Consider the following 21,140-nt stretch of genomic DNA (forward strand, 5'->3'; position numbering starts at 1 on the left):
GTGCTTCACCCAGCCCTTCAGGATGTCTGAGCCATTGCTCAGATCTCAGCCATCCCGAGCCAAGTGGTTTGGCCAACATCCTTTTCTGTGTGAAATTAAATTATTGGAACACTCCTGGTCCCTATCAGAGCAGGATGGAAATCAGGCTCACAAAGGAAAAATGGTGTGTGGGTTAAAACATTTTTCTCCTTTGATTTGGGCGAGCTCATTGATGGATTTGGAGCATTTTAATCATCAGCAGAGGGAGGATCCACAATGTAGGAACGATTTATCTATTTCAGAAGGCACCTTTGTTCCACAGAAAGTATCTGGGAATGAAAATAACTCATTATCTGTTGGATATCTCTTTTTCCCCCCCTCCCTCTTCCCCCAGAATCTGCTCCTTTGGATTCCTCCATGAGCACACCCAATTCCTACCCCTCAGTGAACGAGATGTTTGGACGGAAAAGGAAGAAGAGGACCAGCATTGAGACCAACATCCGCTCCACACTGGAGAAGAGATTCCAAGATGTGAGGGGAAAATCTTTCCTTCTCTTGGCAACTCTCCCTGAGCCTGGCATTTGCAAGCTCGTAGCACTGGGCCCTCTCAAGAAAAGAACTTTTTGGGGGTATTTTTTTCGATAGCAGGTTAGAAAATGCTCGAAGGAGTTAACAGGTGAAGTGTTAAACCCAGAGAAATCCCCAATTATTCCCTTGTTGAGTGTTGTTCTAAGGGAATTATGACTTTAGCACCACATTTTCCCATAATCACCCACCGGGCCAAAGCTGAACTCTGCACCCAACTCTTTTCTTTTTGAGTTGCAGAAGTGTCACAGGAGATCTGTGGCCCCATTAAGCAGCTCTTGTGAGACCCCAGAACTTGCTGCTCCAAATATTTCTCCTGAACCCATTCAGAAGTGAAGCTTTTCTACTTTTTAAGCTCCAAGAATTTCAAGAAGAATCACCCCAGACATCAAACAGAGCTTTAATCAATAGGACTGAACTACACATTGGAAATTCCTCAAATCAAAACTTTTTCTGAGCTTGTTTTTTCTTGGTTTCTCCCTCATATCAAAACTTTGTCAGTCATCACCAGATCATTTTAGCAGCTCCTTTTTAGCTGGTAGAAGTCATGGGAATGTTATCTTGGCATCTCTGTGCCAGGGATCTTTGACATTTCTGAGCTTCAACTCTGAGCAAACCCCACAGAGCTGAAAGGAGTGAAAATAAATGACTCAGGGGCAGGGTGGGCTCTGTTATTTCCCTTTCTGAATGAAGGCTGGGGGCAAGAGAGGGGCTGTGGCTCTTCTGAGAGCAGCACCCAGGGCTCCTGTCACCAGGTTTAGGTGACCCCAGCAGAGATTTTGGTGCTGTAAAGGTCAAAGAGGGAAGTGATTTGTGCAGTAACAGGGGCAGGAGCTGTGACTCATCCCCCGCCCCGACTCTGAGGTGGAACCAGAGGCACTTTGTGGTTCACAGAACATAATCTCTCACCCAAATATTTACCCTTGGCCTCGGAGGGAGCTTCTGTCCCCTCCCCAGCTCTCAGTCAAGCCCACCTTTGTCCTGCCAGCAGTCCCTGATGCTCTTTGGGGCTTTTTTAACCTCCTGCCTCTCTCAGCAGAACCCCAAGCCCAGTTCAGAGGAGATTTCCTTGATAGCAGAGCAGCTTTCCATGGAAAAGGAAGTGGTTCGGGTCTGGTTCTGCAACCGGCGCCAGAAGGAAAAGCGGATCAGCTGCCCGATGCCATCCCCCATCAAATCACCCATCTACAACTCCAGACTGGTGAGGGACTTGAATGGAGCCTGGGCCAGAACATTTATTATTATTCCAGCCATTGAAAACAATCAAATTATAACAATCTTATGTGATTAAAAAAAAAAAAAAGGCCAGGTAGCACCTGAAGATCTTGTTTAGAAACAAGGGGGGGATGCTGTGATGCAACACTTAATTCTGATTTCTTCTCATGGCCTTGGATATGGGAATGGTGTTTGTACCCTGGAATATGAATGGAAATATCCATGAGAGCCCTGGCTGTGGGTGGTGTGTCCCTGGGAGCCACACAGGGCACAGGGAGAGCAGGGGAGGATGTGATTTATCCCCTCTCGGTGCCAAATGCTCACTGCCTGCCTCTGATCCTACCTAGGTCTCTACCTCAGGGTCCTTGGGGCCCCTCTCCGTCAATCCAGTGCACAGCACCATGCCTGGGACTGGTGAGCCTTGGGAAACGTCCCTTCCCTCCTTCCTCTGCCCTTTTATCCCTGACTCCTCCATTTCGGGCTCACGTTTGCAGGATAATCCTCATCAGATCCTTGGCTTTGGCCAGGGAAAGTGCCCCCACACAGATGGGATAAGAACAGCCCCCTCTTGCTGCTGGGTGGGATAAAAACATGGAAAACACTGGGCAAAAGAACATTTCCAGCACAGTCCTAGGCGGGGGTGTTTAGGTTTGGGAAGCAGGCACAACTGGGAGCCAAATAAAGGGTGGGTTGGAGTCAGATCTGCTTGGAGACCTGAGATTCCCAGAGACAGGAACAGGGGACATTCCTGGGGTCCCCCCCACTTCCCCAGGGCAGGGACAGGGAATCAGAGGAGCCAGGGGATGGGCACAGGGATAGGCTGGGAATGTTTGGGCAGGAGGAGGAGCTGCCAGGCTCACTGTGCTCTCCCCTGCAGTGACATCCTCGTGCTCCCCAGGGAACTCCAGCAGGCCCTCGTCCCCTGGCAGTGCCCTCCATGCCAGCAGCCCCGGCACAGCCCAGAGCAACTCCAAAGCTGCCATGAACTCTTCTGGCTTCAACTCTTCAGGGTAAGGCACAGCTCACAAGAAAACACCCCCAAAACAACCCAGGGCGACACTGGGATCTCCAGGAAGAGCAGGAAAGCTCTCAGAGGTTCCAGGGGAGTGTTCCCATGTGTGAGCCCCCAGGGACAGGGTGGGATTGTTGGGGTTCCTGTGCAGGGACAGAAGTTGGATTTGGTGATTCTGGGTCCCTTCCAGCTCAGGATATTCTGTGATTCTCAGGATGGGGCTGTTTTTTCTGCTTGAAAATGAAAATCAATCAGGTTTTGCCTGAACAACTGTGCTGGTTAAAAAAAAAAAATAAATTAAAAAACCAGCCCCAAAGTGATTAGAAACAATGTCCTCACCCGACTCCTTGTGAAGGAAGCAGAGGAAGGTTTATTTTGCTGTTCCTGCTTGGATAACCCCCTCCACAGCCAGTTTTCTCTCCTGCAGTGCCACCCACAGAGCTCTGCTGTGAGCAACTCTTCCACAGCGGCAAAACAAAGAATCTTTTTTATCTCATCCTTACCTTTAGAGGCTGCAAAAGCATTAAATCTGCACTTGTGATTTCTGCTGTATCACCTCAAGGAGGGGTCACCTTGTGCCATGAATCCCCCTCCCCTTATTTTGTCCCTGCAACAAAGAACTTGTTGCTCAGAGTGAGGTTTTGTTACAGAAGCAGAGACAGAAAAATATTAGGGAACTTTTTTTTTAATAGTAAAATAAGTTTTTTTCAAAATGCTATGACACAAAAAAAAAAAAGGGAGAAATGATTTTTGGATTCCCCCACTTATCATTTACCTCTAACTGAAACACTTTTATCCTCTTTGTTTCAGTGGAAACATTAAAATGAAATGAAGCTTTTTTCCAACAAAAACTTTTGTGATTTTAAAATAAAAAAAAAATAATAAAAAAAGGCCAGGTAGCACCTGAAGATCTTGTTTAGAAACAAGGGGGGGATGCTGTGATGCAACACTTAATTCTGATTTCTTCCTATGGATATGGGGATGGTGTTTGTAGCCTGGAATATGAATGGAAACATCCATGAGAGCCCCGGCTGTGGGTGGTGTGTCCCTGGGAGCCACGCAGGGCACAGGGAGAGGAGGGCAGGGTGTGATTTATCCCCTCTCCAATGCTCCCTGCCCGCTGAGTGCTGAGCCCAGTGGGGAAATGGGGATGATTTTCACTCCGAGGTGACACTTTTGTTGTCCCATGTTGCCGACAGCTCCTGGTACCGATGGAACCAACCCACCTACCTCCACTGAGCCCTCCTGCAGCAGCGAGGGCGAGAGCAGCTCCAGGCCGTGCCCCATCCGTGACGCTCGGGGCCTTCCAGTGCCTTCCAGCGCCTCCAGGAACCCCCGGCAGCGGGGCTGTGCAGGGACTCAAACTGCAGCCCAGCCCTTCCCTGAGCCCCCACGGTGACATTTTCCCCTCTTGCCCCAGCCCCACAGTGCCATTGTCCCCTCCCCGAGCCCCCACGGTGACACTGTCCCTCGCATGGCTCCTCCGCTTGCAGCTCCGCATCCTCCCGGGCAGGGCTCCTGGCTCAGGACTCTCCTCTCTCTCTGGCTCTGTCTCTCTGTCCCATCCCGTCCCAAATCCCAGAGATTCCCAAAAGGAAGGAGGGTCCCTCCTGCTGTTCCTGTCACGCACAGCCCCCAAACTGAGCCGAGGTTTGAGTTCATTTCACCGCAGCCCCGTGGCTGGGTGGGAGCCTTGGTTTTTCCCCAGGCTCCTCATCCACTTGCTTTGCGCCTCCTGCTCCCTTTCTAAAGGTGCTTTTTTTGTTGTTTTATTTCCTTCTTTTTTTTTTTTTTTTTAATTAAGTATTTTAGAGCCTTCTTATTTTTTTCCTTTAAAAAAAAAATACAAACAACCAAAAAAAAAATTGTCTTTTGCAAAACTTTGTGTCCAGGTCTTATTATTGCTGAAAACCTTGGGGGAAATTGTGATTTATGTTGATTTAGTTGGATGAGGATGAGTCTTGACCTTTCCTTTTTTATTTATTTTCCTCTTTTTTGGGTTTTAACTGATACCAAATAATAAGAAGCTATTATTGAGGTGCCCTCTGGTCTTTGAGCTGGAAGGAATTTATTTCCTGTTCCCTGTTTTTCTGCTTACATAGTATTGCTTGAGGTTGGTGTGTGCAAATGTTTGGGAATTCCATGAGATTCCAAAGGAAATTTTCACAGCCTATCACCAGGAAAATCGTGGTTACAATTCCACTCTTATTTTTCCATTAGTTTTAATTAATTTTGGCTGATAATGACACTTATCAATTAATTAATAATATAATTTAGATTAGCAGATAAGAAGGACAAATTTAAACACTGATCTGAACCTTTGGGCCATTCTGTCTTATTTTACTTCCTGCATGACCTTGGAGAAAGGACTTGGATAGGCAATGGTGATGAAATTCCTGTTTCTTTTTCCCAGTTATTTGGTAAATTTTGTGCTAAATAACAGAATTTAGGGAATAATGAACATCCCACCTGATTCTCCTGCCACCCATCGCCCAGGACATTTATTAACCCAAACCTCAGCACAGCTGTAGTTTCCAGCTTGTTTCTACTGTGAAAATCTTAAATTATTTCATAGATTATCAGCAATTATTTCAACAGTGAGCACTGATTGTCGTCATAACCTTGGCCTGCACATTTTACCCAGGAATTCCTGAATTAACTCCTGGGAGCTGAGCTGTAATTTGTATTTTGCCTTCAGAATCAGGTGACTTGGTTCAGACTTGCAGAGGTTTGTCAACTTCTTGGTCAAAAGGGATCAAAAATAAAGTTAAATCAGCTATTTCCAATAATCTGTTTACAATTTACTGTACATCCATATGCTCTTAGAGCCTTGAGAAGATACATTTAAGATCCAAATCTGGCTTCTATTCCAAACTATTCCATTTGGTTCTCAGGAATTCCTCCAAGTTGTTTTTTTTTGCTCCCACCTGCATGAATTTTGGAATAATGTTTCTGAAAACAGGAAGAGAAATCACCAACGTATTAAAAGCTGAATAACGGCACCTGCACGTGAATATTTCTGCTGAGATCAAGGCCAAGCTGTGCTAGGCATTGTGCAAATACATCCTGAGGGTTCATCTCCTCCACAAAGTTTATAAACACAAGGACAAATCCCTGGGATTTATGGATAAACCGGCCCTGAGTGGGAAAACAAACACCAGCAGTTTGTTTGCTCCACAAAATCTCCAGTTGGAAGGGAGAGAGCTTCGTTCCCCTGCCACCCAGGAACGCTTCCAGCCTCGAAGGGGAGCATCACAGGGATTTAAAATAAACAGAGCAGGAAATTCCAGCTTTCCAGGACCGAGTCACCTCCCACAGCCACAGAGGAACAATGCAGGGAGCAATTGCTCCCTGGGAGAACTCAGTCACCTCCTGAGCTGTCCCCAGAGCAGTTCCTGTGCCTGAACCATCCCTGTGCTCCCTGTCCTTCTCCAAGGAGAGCTGCTGTGGCAATTCCAGCTGCACACCAGGTGCTGGGGTACCTCATAAATTCACATTTAGCAGTGCCCAAGTTCAAGCAAGGCTGGGGAGAGCTGGAAAATTAACAAATTGTTGTTGGTATTTAATTTCTTTTACTGTTCATTCATTCCTTTCCTCCTCTGATTTCCACTTGTGAGGAGACAGAGTGCAAGCTGGGAGAATATTCCTTATCCTTCAAAGGTTTTCCTGTGGACTGAAGGGAGATTTTGAGCATTTCTCAGTGCCCAAATGATGCCACCAAGTTCCCTCACTGCTCCTGATGCTCACAGCCTTAGTATTTCCATCTCTGGTAGAATTAGCATGGATGCTAAGAGTCCAATAAAACATTTTAGTTTAAATTCATGCTCAGCTTTACAGATGCCAGCAGAGATTAATATTCAAATATTCAAAGGGGGGCAGTTGGACCCCCCCTTTGTGCTGGATTTCCAAATGCTAGGAAAGGAGACAAAAAATCTGCAAGCTTAACTCAAATATAAGAGCAAACTATAATTTACGATCCAGTTAAAAGGATATTTGAATGTATAACTCATAGGAGCATCCTGTGGAGTGCAGATCTCCCTGAGAAGGGCTCTTGTGCCCTCAGTGGTTTCATTCACAGCGTTCAGCTCTGGCTGCAGGGAAAATTTGGGTCGTTTGAGGGACACGGTATCAGATTTTAAAGTAAACTGAGTCAGGGATGACACAGCGCTGACACCGAGCTGGCTGGCAGGGCTTGGAGGAAGCACAGCCCTGTCCTGGTTACTCACTCCTCGCCCTGAACTTGGCCCCAGCTCAGCTCCTGTCTCACCCATCCTGTTCTGCACGTTGTGTGTCACATCTCCTGAGCACCGAGTGGCCGGCACCGCTCCCAGCCCCGGACCCAGTCCCGAGCTCCTGCCTGAGCCTGCCCTCCCTGCAGTCAGCACTCTCCCTGTCCCCCCAGCCGGGAGAAAAATTTAAAAACTCCAGGACACTAGGAAAAAACAGGTAAAAAAACCCAGAAAAACACTCAGGAAAAAACAGAAAAAAAAAAAGCGAAAAAAGGATTAAAGGAAAAAAAGGACACCAGCACCTCCCCTCTTGCCTGATCCGCCTTTATTCTCCATCACCAGAGAGGAAAACGCTCAGCCCAAATAAAGTCTGGGCGCCCTCTGGGACGGCTCCAGCCGGGCGGGCCGAGGCTGGGCGGAGGTACCAAACGCCTGTCCCGCTTCCCCCGCCCCGTTCCCCCTTCCCTGCCCGCCCTGGCCCGGCTCTGGCCCTGCCCCGGGGCTCCAGCTCCGCTCCGCGCATCCCCGGCCGCCCCCGGGGCAGGTACAGCGGGGCTGAGCGAGCGGGGATGCAGCGGAGCATCCTCGGGGGATGCCGCGGGGGCCGGGCCGGGCTGGGCAGGGCTGGGCAGGACAGGGGAGGGCCGGGGAGGGCAGGACAGGGACGATAAAAGGCTCCGAGAGCTCCAGCACCGCCTCCCCGCCCGGGCAGCCCCAGCCGGGCGCAGGTTCCGGGCACGCAGAGCCAGAGCGGGGTCGGTTCCGGAGCGGGGTGAGGATTTGGGGCTCTCGGCCTGTCGGGTACCCGCACCCCCGTGCCGAGCTGGGGATGGGGTCTGCTCCCCTCCAGGGTCCTGGTCCCCGCGGGCAGAGGCGCTTTGGCAGCGGGAGGGTTGGGATTGCGCTTTTCCCGTTGGGGTTTGGGCATCTGGAAACGGGGCTACGCTCGGGGGAGCGCGGTGCTCACGGGAGGGGTACAAGGTTTGTTTGGCTCGTTTCGGTTGTTTGTGGTGTTTTTCCCCACCCTATCCATGGATGTGCTGGGGTGGGTACGGAGGACGGTGGGGATGAACACGGCTTTCTGAGGGGCTGCTGCCCTCCTCACGCTGTCCCTCTGTGTCCAGCAGGATGGTTCCCATCGTCCTGGAGGTGACCTGCAGCTTTGTCACCTGGCTGTGTCTCTACAGCTGCCTCTGCCACTGGAACAGGCAGCGTTCCTGCAAGTGGAGCTGTCGCCTGGTCACCCTCCTGCACGGGCTCATTGTCACCTTCCTCTCCGGCTATGTCGTGTTCCTGGATGGCCCCTGGCCTCTGACCCACGCAGGTATGTTTGGAATCTCACCTGTGCTCACCTGTGCCTCTGTCACAGGAGGAGGTATGGCCTGATCTCCTCTCCTTACAAGTGTGTGTTTGGGGCCAAATTTTGTTTAATTCCGCTGCTTCTTTTTCCACCACTTCTCACTGTTCATCCTTCTGCTCCTTTAAATTTATTTATTTTTTTTTTAGCTTGTCCATGTGCAAATTGGAAGTTTTCAGGTTGGCAGCTTGAGTTTATTGCAGCATCAGGTGTAGCAATGTGTGGAGAACAAAGTGCTCTCGCTTCTTGAAGGGTGTAATAACTCCTGCCATTCAGCTGCGGGGTTTTGCTGGCTGGTTTCTATCGCTGAATCTCAGATAGTGCTGCTGGTGGAGGCCTGGCTTTTCTAAAAGGCTGGAAAGGAGAAGGGAAGCAGCAGTGGGGAAGGATGGGATGGGTCTGCTGGGCAGGCTGGGGTGTGAAGAGGAAGCAGAACCAAAGATTCCGAGTTCCTGGCACTTGGATAAGGCTGGGAATTTAGGAGAGAAGCAAACTCAAGCTGTAAAGTAGAAAAATATCTTCAATAAGACCCCAGGCTTATGCACATCTTCCATTCCAGGTTCACCAAACACCCCTCTCCAGATCCACGTGTTGTCCCTGACCTTGGGCTACTTCATCTTTGACCTGGGCTGGTGCCTGTACTTCCAGACAGAGGGGGACCTGATGCTGCTCCACCACACCCTGAGCATCTGCGGCATGATCCTGGTGCTGGGGCTGGGCAAATCTGCCACGGAAGTGAACGCTGTGGTGTTTGTCAGTGAAATCACCAACCCCCTGCTCCAGACCCGCTGGTTCCTGCGGGAAATGGGCTCTTACCACACTTTCCTGGGAAAAGTGGTGGATTTCCTCTTCGTGCTCCTCTTCCTGGTGCTGCGGATCGGGGCAGGAGCGTGGATCATGTATGGGATGGTGACATCCCCCGAACCCAACTGGCTCCTCAAGGCTGGGGGCCTGGCCATGTACGTGGTGTCCTTGGGGTTCATGGTTGAAATTTGTCGCTTTGTAAGGAGGAAATTGTGGAAAAAAAGCCCTTCCCTGGACACACAACCTTTCCAGGAGTAGGAGTGCACCTGTGGGAACTTCGTGGCTTCTCACTAATGGGTTGGAGAGGAGAATCCCCTGGGTTTGGGGCCTGGCTGCTGGAGCTTGTTCCTGTGAAAATAACTCCTGAAATGCCACGGAATTGACTTTCTGCTGCCTCTGGACGAGATGGATTGGCGCTAGGAACATGGAAAAGCTGAGAGAAGAGGGATTTGAGTGGAAACCTGAGGAGCCTGACACTGACTCTCTGACTTCCCCAGCAATGGTGCAGTTCCAAGGAGGGTGGCAATGCCAGAGATGATCAGTCTGCAACCAATAATTGCACAGTCTCTAAGTTCTGTCCTCATTTCCAATGCAGAATTATTTGACAGTGTAGAGAAAGCCAAATACGAAAAATCCCATTTTCCTGCCAGTGGGACTGGGTAAGGGGCGTGACCTGGCAAAGACTTCCTGAGCCTCACCCTCCTTAATAATCCTGGATTTGGACAATGTGCTCGGCTAAATACTCGAGTGAAGGACTCTGAACAAGTCTGAAGTGCTTGCAGGGGTGTAGTGGAGTTGTCCTTTGAGAGTGTGAAGTGATGGTACTCAAGGTGAGGCAATGTTATACCTCGTTGTTTTTAATGACACATTTCCTTTGCTCTTTTTTAAATGCTTCCATTCGGGCAGGTGCTGATCTCAGAGCAGAGTGATTTCTCTGGGACTGACTCAGGCAAACAGGAGTCAGGAATTAGACTTGTGCCAATAAACTCCATGAGCAGGTGTTGGCCTAGGCTGGGATGGCTTAAAAAGACCCATCAGGCTCCTTGTGGCAGAAGGAGGATGGTGAAGAGCCCTCCTGGATGCTCTTTCTCTTCAGGGGTTGGCTCATTTGCAAGCCACTGAACTCATGGCCAGTGAATCAAATATGTGACTATTTCCAGGGGTGACAGGAATGTTTAGGCAGATCTCAGTGTGACATCTGCTCCACACCAGCAGGCCTCACTCAGAGCATGGAACAGTTCTCTCGTTTTCTTTACCTCTCAGAATTGTGTTCTGACATTTTCCCTGGGGTTTCAATGTGAATTTCCCTCTGTTCAAGGCCGCAGTTCAGATTTAGTCTCCTCTAAAAGCCTCACAGAGAGCTGAGAAGCAAATGCAGAAGTGAGGGAGGGGAGCAGTGGGGATGCAGCTCCTCCACTGCCTTTATCTCACTGAGTTTGGCTCTGTCCAGGGCAGATATCAGCCTTTGGGCTGGGGCTCCTCAAGGTGTCTGGAGAGATTAAAAACTAACCCAGAATAACCTCACTTTGGACACATCTTGTGAAAGCATTGCAGCTGTGAACCCGGGCAAGTTCCTGGGCCAATATTTTTAGGAAAGCAGGAGCCAGAGTGGCCTCCTGAAGTGTGGGCACCTGCCAGGCTCCCTGTGATCCTCCAAAAACTCCTCTGAGTGACGGGACTTCTAATAAAGTCATGTTCTCTTTTGAAAAAGAACTGATTGCTGTGATGTTCTTTTGTTCTGGGTCTCGAGGAGGCAGCTGGACTGAGGGCTGAGGCAAAGGGGCTTGAGGGAAGGCTGAGGATGCCAAAATCACTGGTTCATCCCCTCTGTGCAGCTCAGGAAGGAGAGAGGCGGTGAGGAAACAAGCCCAGGCTGAGCCAGGAGCTCTGGAGGTCAGGCTGGAGCTGTGGAGGGCAGTGAGACTCAGCTGAAGCTCAGGTTTGTGAGCAATGCACCCACAACCTGCTTTGCCAATGAATCAGCGCTGCAGAGAGCTTAAGAGCCACCAGCCTGAGGGGTTTGCTCTTGCTGGACACACGAATAACTTGAATTCTGGCCATGGCCTCCTACATCCCAGGGTGCTTTTATTTTTTCTCTGCCTCTCTGGTGTTGGGTTTCACTGGGGCAATGCCCAGTTTGGAAGGGTTGCAGCGTAACGTGTCTGTGGATTTGTTTTGGAGAAGCAATCAAAAGCATGAGAACATCTTGGGGGTTATAAGATGTCCTAAGTCACCATTGAGTGGCTGTTTCTGGTTGGGAACCTGCCCCTGCTGGGCCAGGACTCTGCTGCCCGGACTGGAGGAGAGCCTGGATTGGCTTCCAAGGAGGAAAACCTCTTCCTCCAGCTGAGGGACAGTATTGGGACAGCATTCCCAGTGCACCCCGACTGTGTGCAACCAGAGGTACCTGAGGAGGTTGGATGCAAAATAACTGCCCTCAGGTTCTCATCTGCCAAATCTCACCCAAAGATAATTATTTTAGTGCTAAACCCTGTAATGTGATGCTAGAAAATCAGTCATCTCCACTATCCCACTGTAATTCTTATTTCATAGAATATGATTTTTCATTGAGGTGCCTGCTTTTTATCTGTCAGATATCCTTTTTACAGTCACAAAAACTGAGTTTTAGTAATGGCCTGTTGAACTCCCAGGCTTCCAGTTCTTGTTTATTCCCAGTTTAATTGTGGACAAGGAGTTTCCCAGTGTGGGTAAGGTAATAAATACATTCTGTGGTGCTTTTCAGTGCTGCAAGCTCTGGTTAGAACGGGTCCAGGAGAGCAGAGGAAAGGATGTGCAGCTGGGGGAGGCTGTGGCTGCACAAAATGAGGCAGCAGTGTGCAAACAACTGTTTGCAGAGGTTCCTGCCCTGAGCTGTTTTGCTGAACTCTGTTCATCTGCAGGCCAAGCGTGCCAGTGCAGTGCAGCCCATTGAAATGGCTGACTCTGCACAAAGCAAACAGGAAAATTGGTGTATAAAGCTGCACCTCACTTCTGGTACAATCCACAGGGAGATGATCTCGCTTGCTACCTTGCACCTCACCGTGCAAAGTTTGTGCTAGAAACAAAAAAAAAACCAGTCCACAGCTTCTCTGTGTCCCACCTCCTGCATCATTAAATGATCTGTGCCTTGTTGGGACTCTGTTCTTCTGTCAACATCTCTATTTTTCTTCCTGGCTGCTCACAGAAACACAGAATGGTGTGGGTTGGAAGGGACCTTAAAGATCATCTCAGCTTATTCCAAAAATCACCTGCTTCTATCCCAGGCTGCTCCAAGCCCTGTCCAACCTGGCCTTGGACACTTCCAGGCCAGGCACAGCTTCTCTGGGAATTCCACCCCAGCTCCTCATCACTCTCACAGCCAAGATTTTTTTCCTGATAGTTCCACCTAACCATGCTCCTAATGTGAAAACATCAGCCCTATAATTTCCTGACTGTCCACGCTTTTCTTTGTCCAAAGCTAAACATTAAAACAGCCCCATCTCATTTGTTGCTGAGGCAAAGGTGGAGGGAAGCAAGATGAGAACTCAGATTTGTCTGAGACACAAATGCACTATTAATCCTCATGAGGATGTGCTGAAATAGCAGGAGGATGAGCATTTTGTAGCAGTAGGAACCTGTACCTGGCCTCGACTGGAAAAGTAAGATCTGTATCTTGTTGAATACCCAGCTGGAAGGGTTTATTAGGAGTGCTGTAAGAGGCAGGTCGAGCCACTCCCACCGCATTTCAAAAGGTAAAACTTGATGGGATGAAGGCAAAAACCAAACCCATCTTTTTGGGTGTGAGAGGTTGTTTTGACTGTAACTTATGAAAGGTGGAGGAACTTTGGTAGCTGCTTTAGGTGTCCTGCTTAAACCCAGAATTTGGGACGTGGAGGGCAGGAGAGAGAAGAAATTGCTGGGCTTTGTAACTGCTGCACAAGCAGGGGATGGAGAGGATGTCCAGGGCAGGGTGTGAGCCCTCTCTACCCGCCGCAGCTCCATTCTGGGTGACAAAACCCCTCGGGGGATGTCACTTTGGACCTGCTGCTGCGCTGACACAGCTCTGGAGCTCTGCAGAAGGCTCTGCTCACATCAGGAGTGAGGAGAGGGAACTCTGCGTGTGCTTTGTGCTCTCCTCTCATCCCTGCGGCACGCACGGGGCGATTGGAGCGGGCGGGGTGGCTGTGGGACTGATTTCTGTGTCCCCGGGCTACAGCGATGCTCTGTGTGCTCTGTGGGGACGTGACCTGAGCCGGGTGGAGGGACTGGAGGGGCTGGAGGGGCTGGGGGCACTTGGCTGGTTTCATCCGGAGGAGACAATTTGGGATGTGCAGTTCTGATCTCTGATCTCCAATTTGGGACGTGCAGCTCTGATCTCTGCTCTCCATTTTGGGGTGTGCAGCTCTGATCTCGGCTCTCTGTGATCAAGGACCCAGGGAAAGGCTGGAGCTGTGCCAGGGGAGATTTAGGTTGGGTATCAGGAAAAAAAGGTGCTGGCACTGCCCAGGCTCCCGAGGGAATGGGCACGGCCCCGAGGCTGCCGGAGCTCCAGGAGCTTTGGGACACCGCTCCGAGCACGGGGTGGGGTTTTTGGGGTGTCTGTGCAGGAACAGGAGCTGGGCTCATGATCCCGCTGGATCCCTTCCAGCTCAGAGCATCCCACGGCGCAGCACGGAGGGCAGGGATGCGCGGAGCGGGGCGGCTCGCCTTTCCTGCCATCCCGCCGCCCCTATCCCCTCCTCCCGTCCCTCCTCCTCCTCCTCCTCCCCCCCATTCCCATCCCCATCCCTGCCGTCCCTCCTCCCGGCCGCCAGGTGCCCCTCGGCCGCCGCCGCTCGCTCCGTGATCCGGGGCGGCTCCGGCGGCGCGGCCCGGCAGGTGGGTGCTGGGGAAGGGTCCTGTCCCCGTCCCTGTCCCCATCCCCGTCCCTGTCCCCGTCCCCAGGGGATGCGGGAGCCCCAGCGGGGTGGGGACGGGCCCGCTGCATCCCGCGGGATGCGCAGGCGGTGCCCCGGGGCTGCGCTTGTTGGTGCGCTCTCCTCCATCTTCCCCTTTGAGCTAAAAATACACGGGGAACGGGATAACGATGCTTTGCTGGAGGTGCCCATATGTGTTTGAATCGTTTTCGGGCTGTTCTGCACCGGGTTTTTAGGCGCGTGTGTTTATTGAGGCTGCTTTCATTCCGGGCCTCATTGCTACCGGAGATATAAATGATAATATAATATCTATTATGTAGAATAGATACATAATAATATATGCGATAAAATAATATATAGAGAAATACATGATTTTACATGTGATTACATGTCGCTTGTTTATTTATTGTTTATCTGTATATTATATAGAATTATTTGTTATTTATTGTTCTGTAATTATTGCTGCTTTTTGAATGTCGGCCTTTCTATTGTGCATATGCTAAAGACAAATCAAAGGGTGGTTTGGGCTGGAAGAGACCATACAGCTCATCTCATTCCATGCCCTGCCAAATTCAGGGACACCTTCCAATATCCCAGGCTGCTCCAGCCTGGCCTTGGACACTTCCAGGGATCCAGGGGCACCCCCAGCTTCTCTGGGTACCCTGTGCCAGGGCCTGCCCACTCTCACAGGAAAAAGTTTTTTCCTGATCTCTAATACATATTTTTTGTCTTTGAGTTAAAGCTGCTAAATGTTGATTTTTGATGTGCAATTGGAAGAAAGCCCCCTGCAGAAATCCCCCTGTTTTTTCCCTAAGGGAATGGCTGGAGCTGGGCCAGGGGAGGTTCAAGTTGGATCTCAGGGAAAGGTTCTTCCCCCAGAGGGTGCTGGCGCTGGCCAGGCTCCCCAGGGAATGGGCACAGCCCCAGGGCTGCCAGAGCTCCAGGAGCGCTCTGAGGCACAGGGTGGGGTTGTTGGGGTGTCTGTGCAGAGCCAGGAGCTGCACTGGATGGTCCTTGTGAGTCCCAGCTCAGGATATTCTGTGATTTTTTTCCCAGGGTATGGAGACATATCTTTTTCATGAGTAGGTGTGGAAAAGACACCAGTATTTTTACAGCTGATTCCTCTTCTTTCCACCAGCCTTCTCCAGCTGGTCGATCCCTTTTGTCACATCAGAATTCTCCCTCCCTTATCTGCTCTGAGTCTGGACCTCTAGCAGCAGGCATGTGAGTGGAAATGCCTGCTCAGAGCAGTTAATCCCATCCCTATTTCATCTCCCCATGTTCCCAAGGCCCATTAAAACATAATGGTTTTGTTTACCCAGCCTCCAGTCATTCCTGGGAATGCTCCAACAGGCCAAACAGGAAGGTTGGGCTGTGCAGCCCTGACTCCTCATCCCGTGAAGTCCCTCTGGTGCTCCCCAGCCCTGGGAGAGAGGCCAGAGTTGGGCAGCAGGTACCAGTGGTGCTTTGGCTGTTGCACAACTGGAAACTCCTGTATCCCAAAGCCTGACTTGGCTTCTTGTGCTGCACTTCCCTGAATGCTCCGGGGTAGTGACACACATTTCATGGGCAGGCGTTATGTGAACGAGGTGTAGAGTAGAGCAATGTGTATTTGGAGGGTTTTAGCGACATCCACAAGTGTTTATGTGCTGGTAATTTGTCTTTTGCTTGTTTGAGAGATGTTTGCATGGTGTGTGAGGGAAGATGTACAAAAGAAATTCTGCTGAAAAAGAAACCCTTCATGGACATAGATTCTTATTCTTTTGCACCCAAAAGATTTTGATGGAGGTTTAGATGCCAGTAAGGATGAAATGAAGTCTGCAATGAGGAGAAGAAAGTGGTTTTCACACAGAAAACCTGTCAGGAGAAGCAGCTCTGCACACTTGGGGCTGGGATGGTTACAGGGCAAAGCTGTGCTGGGTTGTGCTGACTCTGCCGCAGGCTCGACCTCCTGCTCACTTTGTCTTTCTGATCCCTGGTGTCCTGCTCTTCCCAGGACAGGATGCTGTTCCCGCTGCCCCTGCGTGCAGCCTGCAGCCTGCTGGCCTGGTTCTGCCTCTACAAGTGGTTCTGCCACCGCTACCGGCACCGCAGCATTGAGTGGAGCTGCAGGCTGGTCACACTGACCCACGGCATCCTGGCCACCTGTCTGTCCGCTTACATCGGCTTCATCGATGGCCCCTGGCCCCTGAGTCACCCAGGTGAGTGAGGAAATCCCTGATCCCAGCTCCCCCAGGGGCTCCCTTACCACCTCAGTCCCCAGCCCATTTGAGGGATGATGGCTGCAGTGATATCTCAGGCTCTTTGTGGTGGAGAGCCCCAGAGGAATGGAGAGCCTGGTACCGGATTTTGCTGGTGTAATGCCCCTCCCCAGCTGCAGTTTGGCAGAGCGTGTGGCCTTTTGTGTGGCCATTACGTGCGTGCAGCTGCCGGACTAACAACCGTGGCATTGTGACTCAGGGGACTTCTGTGGCCGGGCTGTGACCAGTGCGAGCCAGAGGTGAACACCCCTTCCCTGTCTCACATCCTGCCTGCTGCCTCCGCTCCGTAAAGCTCTGCTTTGATATTTCAGGATCACCCAACACAACCCTCCAGGTGCATGGGCTGTGCCTTAGCTTGGGCTACTTCATCTTCGACCTGTGCTGGTGCGTGTACTTCCAGACGGAGGGTGCCCTGATGCTGGCCCACCACCTGGTGAGCATCGTGGGCATCGCCACCTCCTTGGCCCTGGGCGAGTCGGCCGCGGACGTCAACGCCGTCATCTTCGGCAGCGAGATCACCAACCCGCTGCTGCAGGCCCGCTGGTTCCTCAAGGAGCTGGGCCGCTACCACACCTTCACGGGCGACCTGGTGGATTTCCTCTTCGTGGTGCTCTTCACCGGCGTGCGCATCGGCATGGGGGCCTGGCTGATGTACTGCGAGCTGGCCTCGCCCAGGCCCCGCTGGTACATCAAGCTGGGCGGGGTCATCATGTACGTGGTGTCCTGGGTGTTCATGGTCAGCATCTGCCGCTTCGCATGGAGGAAGAGCATGAGGAAGTACCAGGCCTGGAGGAGCCGCAGGAGCCACGAGCTGTGCTCCAAGACCAACGGGCACCTCAAAAGCCACTGAGTGGAGCAAAGAGTTCCTGGAGATGGCGGGCTGGCAAGGAGGGGGATCGTGCCTGAAATGCCACTGTTGGGAGATGAGCCAATGCACGTTAGCAGTTCTGGAGCCAAATTTATCCCTGGCATAACTGCACTGAAATCCATGGAGCTATGCCACGGATTCACTGATGTGCAGTGCTCGGCCTGGCAGAGGCTGGCTCTGGGTACGTGAGCACAGCCTGAACGATGAGTGAAAGAAGGGCTGATTTTATAGATTAAACGTGGCTAGTCCAGGTGTAAATAGCGATGTCTGTAGCCAACTCCTTCAGGATCTTGGAAGAGAGGAGGAGGTAACACTAGATCTCCATGTCCAGTGTCCTGTGCAGTCTAGGCAGCTAGAGTGGCTCTTCAAGCTGGGAGGAAGAAGCGTGTTCTAGTGTTGCATCCAAGCTGGGATTCCTGGCTCTTCCACCACCTCGTTGTGTGACCTTGGGCAAGTCACACAACTCTAACTCTGTGCCTAATTCCCCCTCCGTGACTTGGGGGTGATGGAGCTGCTCCATCTGTTATGCACTTTCAGATTTTTACTTGAGAGGTGCTATATAAATGCAAAGTGATGGTTGTTATCTGCACTTGGTTCATTACCCCTGTGTTTCCCTTGGGAGAAACGACTTTGGTGGTCAAGCTAGAGTGAGACTCTAGAAAAATCAGTATTTTAGACAGTTTGTTGTTCCCTACCCTTTCTATTTCCTTTTAATAACTTATCTATTAACATATTGATAACTTATTTTCTGTAGTGTCCAGAAGCTCTAATCAGCACTGGCACCATACAGGACTAGGTGCTCTGTGAACACACCCAAAGACAAACAGACCCAGAAGGGAATTTTTTCCTGATTTTTCCCTCCTCTGACTGTTAAAACTCCCCTACAAACACTGCTTTTAGCTCCTTGGGTAACCAGCACACTCCATTTTGAGAAGGCCCATCAGGATTTCCCAGTCAGGGGTTTTCTTGCTGATGAGCCAAGCCCTGATTTTGTCTGCAGAACACACCAAAATTCCCTCTGCTGTGCCCCAAATCCAAATTGGGATTTCTGGTTGTCCAGAATCTGCCCTGTGGAAGCCACAGAGTGACCTTGGCTCTCCTTCATCTGAACTGATGCCTTGACCCTTGGGCTTTGATTTCCCTCTGACTGGGTCTGAATCACTTTATAAAAGTGAATATTATGAGGATCAGAGAGATTTATTTTACAGCTTAGTAATTAAACAAGAGAGAGGCCCAAAATCTGGTCTTTTTTAAGAAAAAAACCAACCAAACAAACAAAATAAAAAACAACAAACCAAACCTGACTGGGAGAAAAATAAGAATTACTTAGCTGGTCCCATTTGGAGGGAAAAGCCATGCCCAGTTGGCAGCTTCTGGAGTTTATTTCACTGCATGTTCTTAAGCCATTCCTTTGTTGTTGCTGTGATTTTTAGCATTTCCTTTGAGCGTCCAGTGCAGCTCAGGTGCCCCTTTTTGCTTGAGCCTTGCCTGATGCAGCCAAAGACCTGAAGAACCCCCCAAAAAACCCCTTTAGATGAGCAGAACCAGATGAGCTGGTCCTGGACACTCATTTTGACTCATTCAGCACTATCAAGCCTTGAAAGGAGACTGAAGGGCTGGTTGGGGCTTGCTGGTTCTTTTTTCCCAGCTCTGCTGCTCTGTTGAGCACATCCAGGAGCCCCTTTTGCCTCAACCTAACCCACTTTGGGAAGTGGGTCCAGTCTTACCTACCTCGTAGGGTGTTTCCATTGAGCACCAAGCCACCTTTGGTGGATTCTCGGTGCTTTGTGTCACGCTGTGCTGTATAAAAGTTGCTTTGAGTGAAGCACTTCCCGCTAAGAGCCATCAGCAGCGCTTTGTCACCTGAATGTGGGCACTTCCCAACATCCCAAAAGCAGGAGTGAGGTGTTTTGTAAAGGTGCTCAAGGGCAGGAGTCACAGGGAAGGGAGCTGGACATGCACATGAAGGTCAGCTGCATCTTCGCAGCGAGCCCCAAGCTGAGGAAAAGGTGTCTGGTGGGATTTCCCTGGTCAGGATTGCAGGAATCTGGAGCCAAAAGAGTCCCAACCACTGAGCAGGGAATGAGGGCTTGCAGCAGCAGCTCCTGGAGAAGTGGAGGTGAAAACAGGCTGGTCACTCCTGCTGAGCTGCCCAGCACCGAGGGTTTCCAGAGAGCCCTGGTGGTTTGGGCTCTGACCTTTGCTGAGGGTTGGGGTGCAGCTTTATGGGGTTAGAGCCCTCACCTGCCCAGGTGGATGAGGATGGCAGTGACTGGAGTATCTGTGAATCGCCTGTTTGAAGATATTTTTAAACACAATGGTTGAAGTTCTCTGAACAGGGGGGAAACTTGGTTGGAAGGAGAGCACTGCTCAGCTCTGAGGCTCTTGAAGGTAAACAAGAAAACAAAAGGGCAATTAGGAATGGCTTTATGAGGCAGAGCAAGGCCTCATAACCCATTTAGTGGGCTCCAGCATAGAATCACAGACCCAGGAGTACAAATTCCAAGCTGTGGAGCACAGGGTGGGACCTATCCTCAGGCTAGTCCATAGTGGCTAGAGCAAACTGTGAGAGGAAACTGCAGAACTAGTGTGAACTAATAACTTGTGTCTGAATTACTGTGTAATAGCAACTAATGTTCCACCAGTGAATGGTGTAGAGGCTTTGTATTATGTTTTATAAAAATAAAGATTATTTAATTATATAAGGAATTGGTTTTCTCTGTTTGTGTGCTGCTCTTGAGTCACAGGTTGCAGTTGATGGTTTTGGAGGGTTTCTCCAACCTCAAAGTAATTCAGTAGGACGGAGGAAAATTGTTCCCTTTGTTTTCCATGCCCTGGACGCCACAGGAGGAGGTTCTCCTGTGTTTCCACACCGTGAGCTCTCCTCAATCACAAATTAATATTATTACCTAGCAAAGCCCAGTGGAGCTGTGTTGGTAAACAGCCACTCTGCTTGCTGATGGCCACAGCCAGAGATCCAGCATGCCAAAAGTCTTGGCTTCTATAAATAGTTAAGCCAATTTAGTTGTTTGCATGTAACCTTTAAGTCCAGCTTTAAATCCTGCAGCTCCGGGGAGCAGCTGCTGAGCAGCACTGAGCCCTCTGGAGATGTTGTTCTGTTTACAGAGCCCAGCCTGGGGGTGGAGGGGGCTCAGGGCCTGCAAGAATTTGTGCTGGGACTTTGCTGAACCTCTGAGGTAGCTCCAGAAGCAGAGAAGAAAGTCCAGCAGAGCTCTGAAGCTTTGCTGTAGAGCTGCATCTAGCAGGTCTCGTGTCTTGTGAAGTGACAAAATCTGATGTTGTCAGTGGTCAGATGAGCTTTGTCTGTGAAAAGTGAAATCTGCCCCTCTACACCCAATTAATTTCATTTTTTATCATCCTGTTGCTTCTTTACAGGCAACCCTGCTGCCTGCCTTTTGCTTCTCCTGCTGGCCTTGCAGCCGAGCTTTGTAAAATTAACCTCCTCTTTCAGTCCTCTGCCCTCTCTTTGTAGCTGAGCTCCTTATTTGTACTTGGAAAAAACTGCAATTTTTTGATATCCACAGCTTTATTCCCTCGCAGCAGTAGTCCAGGCACTGATGTAAAAGCAGCATTTTAAGTCTTTGAAATCTGCTATTACATGAATACCATGGGGTCTGCCATGTCCAAAGAAATCAGTGCCCTGTTTGCCTCAAGTTCCAGGCAGCTGGGAAGTCAACAATGTAAAAGATCCCTAGAAAATGACTAAAAGAAGGAAAATAACAGATGGAAAGGCCTCTGTAAAGTAATTAAGGTTTACAGGTAGATAATCTTGTACGGGAAGAAGAAAGTTTCAGCTTCTGCAGCTTCTCAAATGTTACAAAACACAGGTTTTCAGCAGTGCTTGTGTTAACCGTGTCTTGTGTCAGAAGATTGAGATCTGTCCAGTGCCACAATCCTCAAATGTGAAGAGAAAT

The 21,140-nt window shown here is 50.2% G+C and overlaps 3 protein-coding genes across 5 annotated transcripts in view; all 3 read left to right on the forward strand.

The window, feature by feature from the left end:
• The window catches only part of POU2F3 (POU class 2 homeobox 3), a 37,819-nt gene extending 33,251 nt beyond the window's left edge, over positions 1-4,568 (forward strand). The window contains exons 10-14 of the mRNA XM_015649603.2: positions 374-510; positions 1,604-1,765; positions 2,127-2,193; positions 2,657-2,789; positions 3,991-4,568. Coding sequence (XP_015505089.2) covers positions 374-510; positions 1,604-1,765; positions 2,127-2,193; positions 2,657-2,789; positions 3,991-4,030 — 539 coding nt within the window. The 3' untranslated portion in view covers positions 4,031-4,568. The remainder of the gene's footprint in view (positions 1-373; positions 511-1,603; positions 1,766-2,126; positions 2,194-2,656; positions 2,790-3,990) is intronic.
• A 3,107-nt stretch (positions 4,569-7,675) lies between these two features.
• LOC107214481 (TLC domain-containing protein 5-like) lies at positions 7,676-10,894 on the forward strand. 2 transcript variants are annotated; one of them, XM_015649948.3, is made up of 3 exons: positions 7,676-7,792; positions 8,148-8,344; positions 8,937-10,894. In XM_015649948.3, the coding sequence occupies exons 2-3, from the start codon at positions 8,149-8,151 to the stop codon at positions 9,437-9,439; spliced, it is 699 nt and encodes a 232-aa protein (XP_015505434.1). In that variant the 5' UTR covers positions 7,676-7,792; position 8,148; the 3' UTR covers positions 9,440-10,894. The 2 variants fall into 2 exon arrangements, with proteins under 2 accessions (XP_015505434.1, XP_015505436.1); XM_015649950.3 differs by having other exon boundaries at positions 7,690-7,792; positions 8,145-8,344.
• Positions 9,902-19,914, forward strand: LOC107214480 (TLC domain-containing protein 5-like). Of its 2 annotated transcripts, XM_033519727.1 has the most exons (4): positions 9,902-10,011; positions 11,017-11,120; positions 16,073-16,277; positions 16,649-19,914. In XM_033519727.1, exons 3-4 carry the CDS (start codon positions 16,079-16,081, stop codon positions 17,185-17,187), a joined length of 738 nt encoding a protein of 245 aa, XP_033375618.1. In that variant the 5' UTR covers positions 9,902-10,011; positions 11,017-11,120; positions 16,073-16,078; the 3' UTR covers positions 17,188-19,914. The 2 variants fall into 2 exon arrangements, with proteins under 2 accessions (XP_033375618.1, XP_015505432.1); XM_015649946.2 differs by lacking the exon at positions 11,017-11,120.
• The last annotated feature ends 1,226 nt before the right edge of the window (positions 19,915-21,140 follow it).

The sequence above is a fragment of the Parus major genome, chromosome 24 (assembly GCF_001522545.3).
Source record: "Parus major isolate Abel chromosome 24, Parus_major1.1, whole genome shotgun sequence".
NCBI classification, from domain to species: Eukaryota; Metazoa; Chordata; class Aves; order Passeriformes; family Paridae; genus Parus; species Parus major.

What these genes read in the sequence shown, in the direction of transcription:
- LOC107214481 (XM_015649948.3), top strand. Translation starts at nt 8,149, where the DNA reads ATGGTTCCCATCGTCCTGGAGGTGACCTGCAGCTTTGTCACCTGGCTG. An exon ending in CTGGCCTCTGACCCACGCAG is followed by an intron (nt 8,345 to 8,936) that starts GTATGTTTGGAA and finishes CTTCCATTCCAG; the next exon opens with GTTCACCAAACACCCCTCTC.
- LOC107214480 (XM_015649946.2), top strand. An exon ending in CTGGCCCCTGAGTCACCCAG is followed by an intron (nt 16,278 to 16,648) that starts GTGAGTGAGGAA and finishes TTGATATTTCAG; the next exon opens with GATCACCCAACACAACCCTC.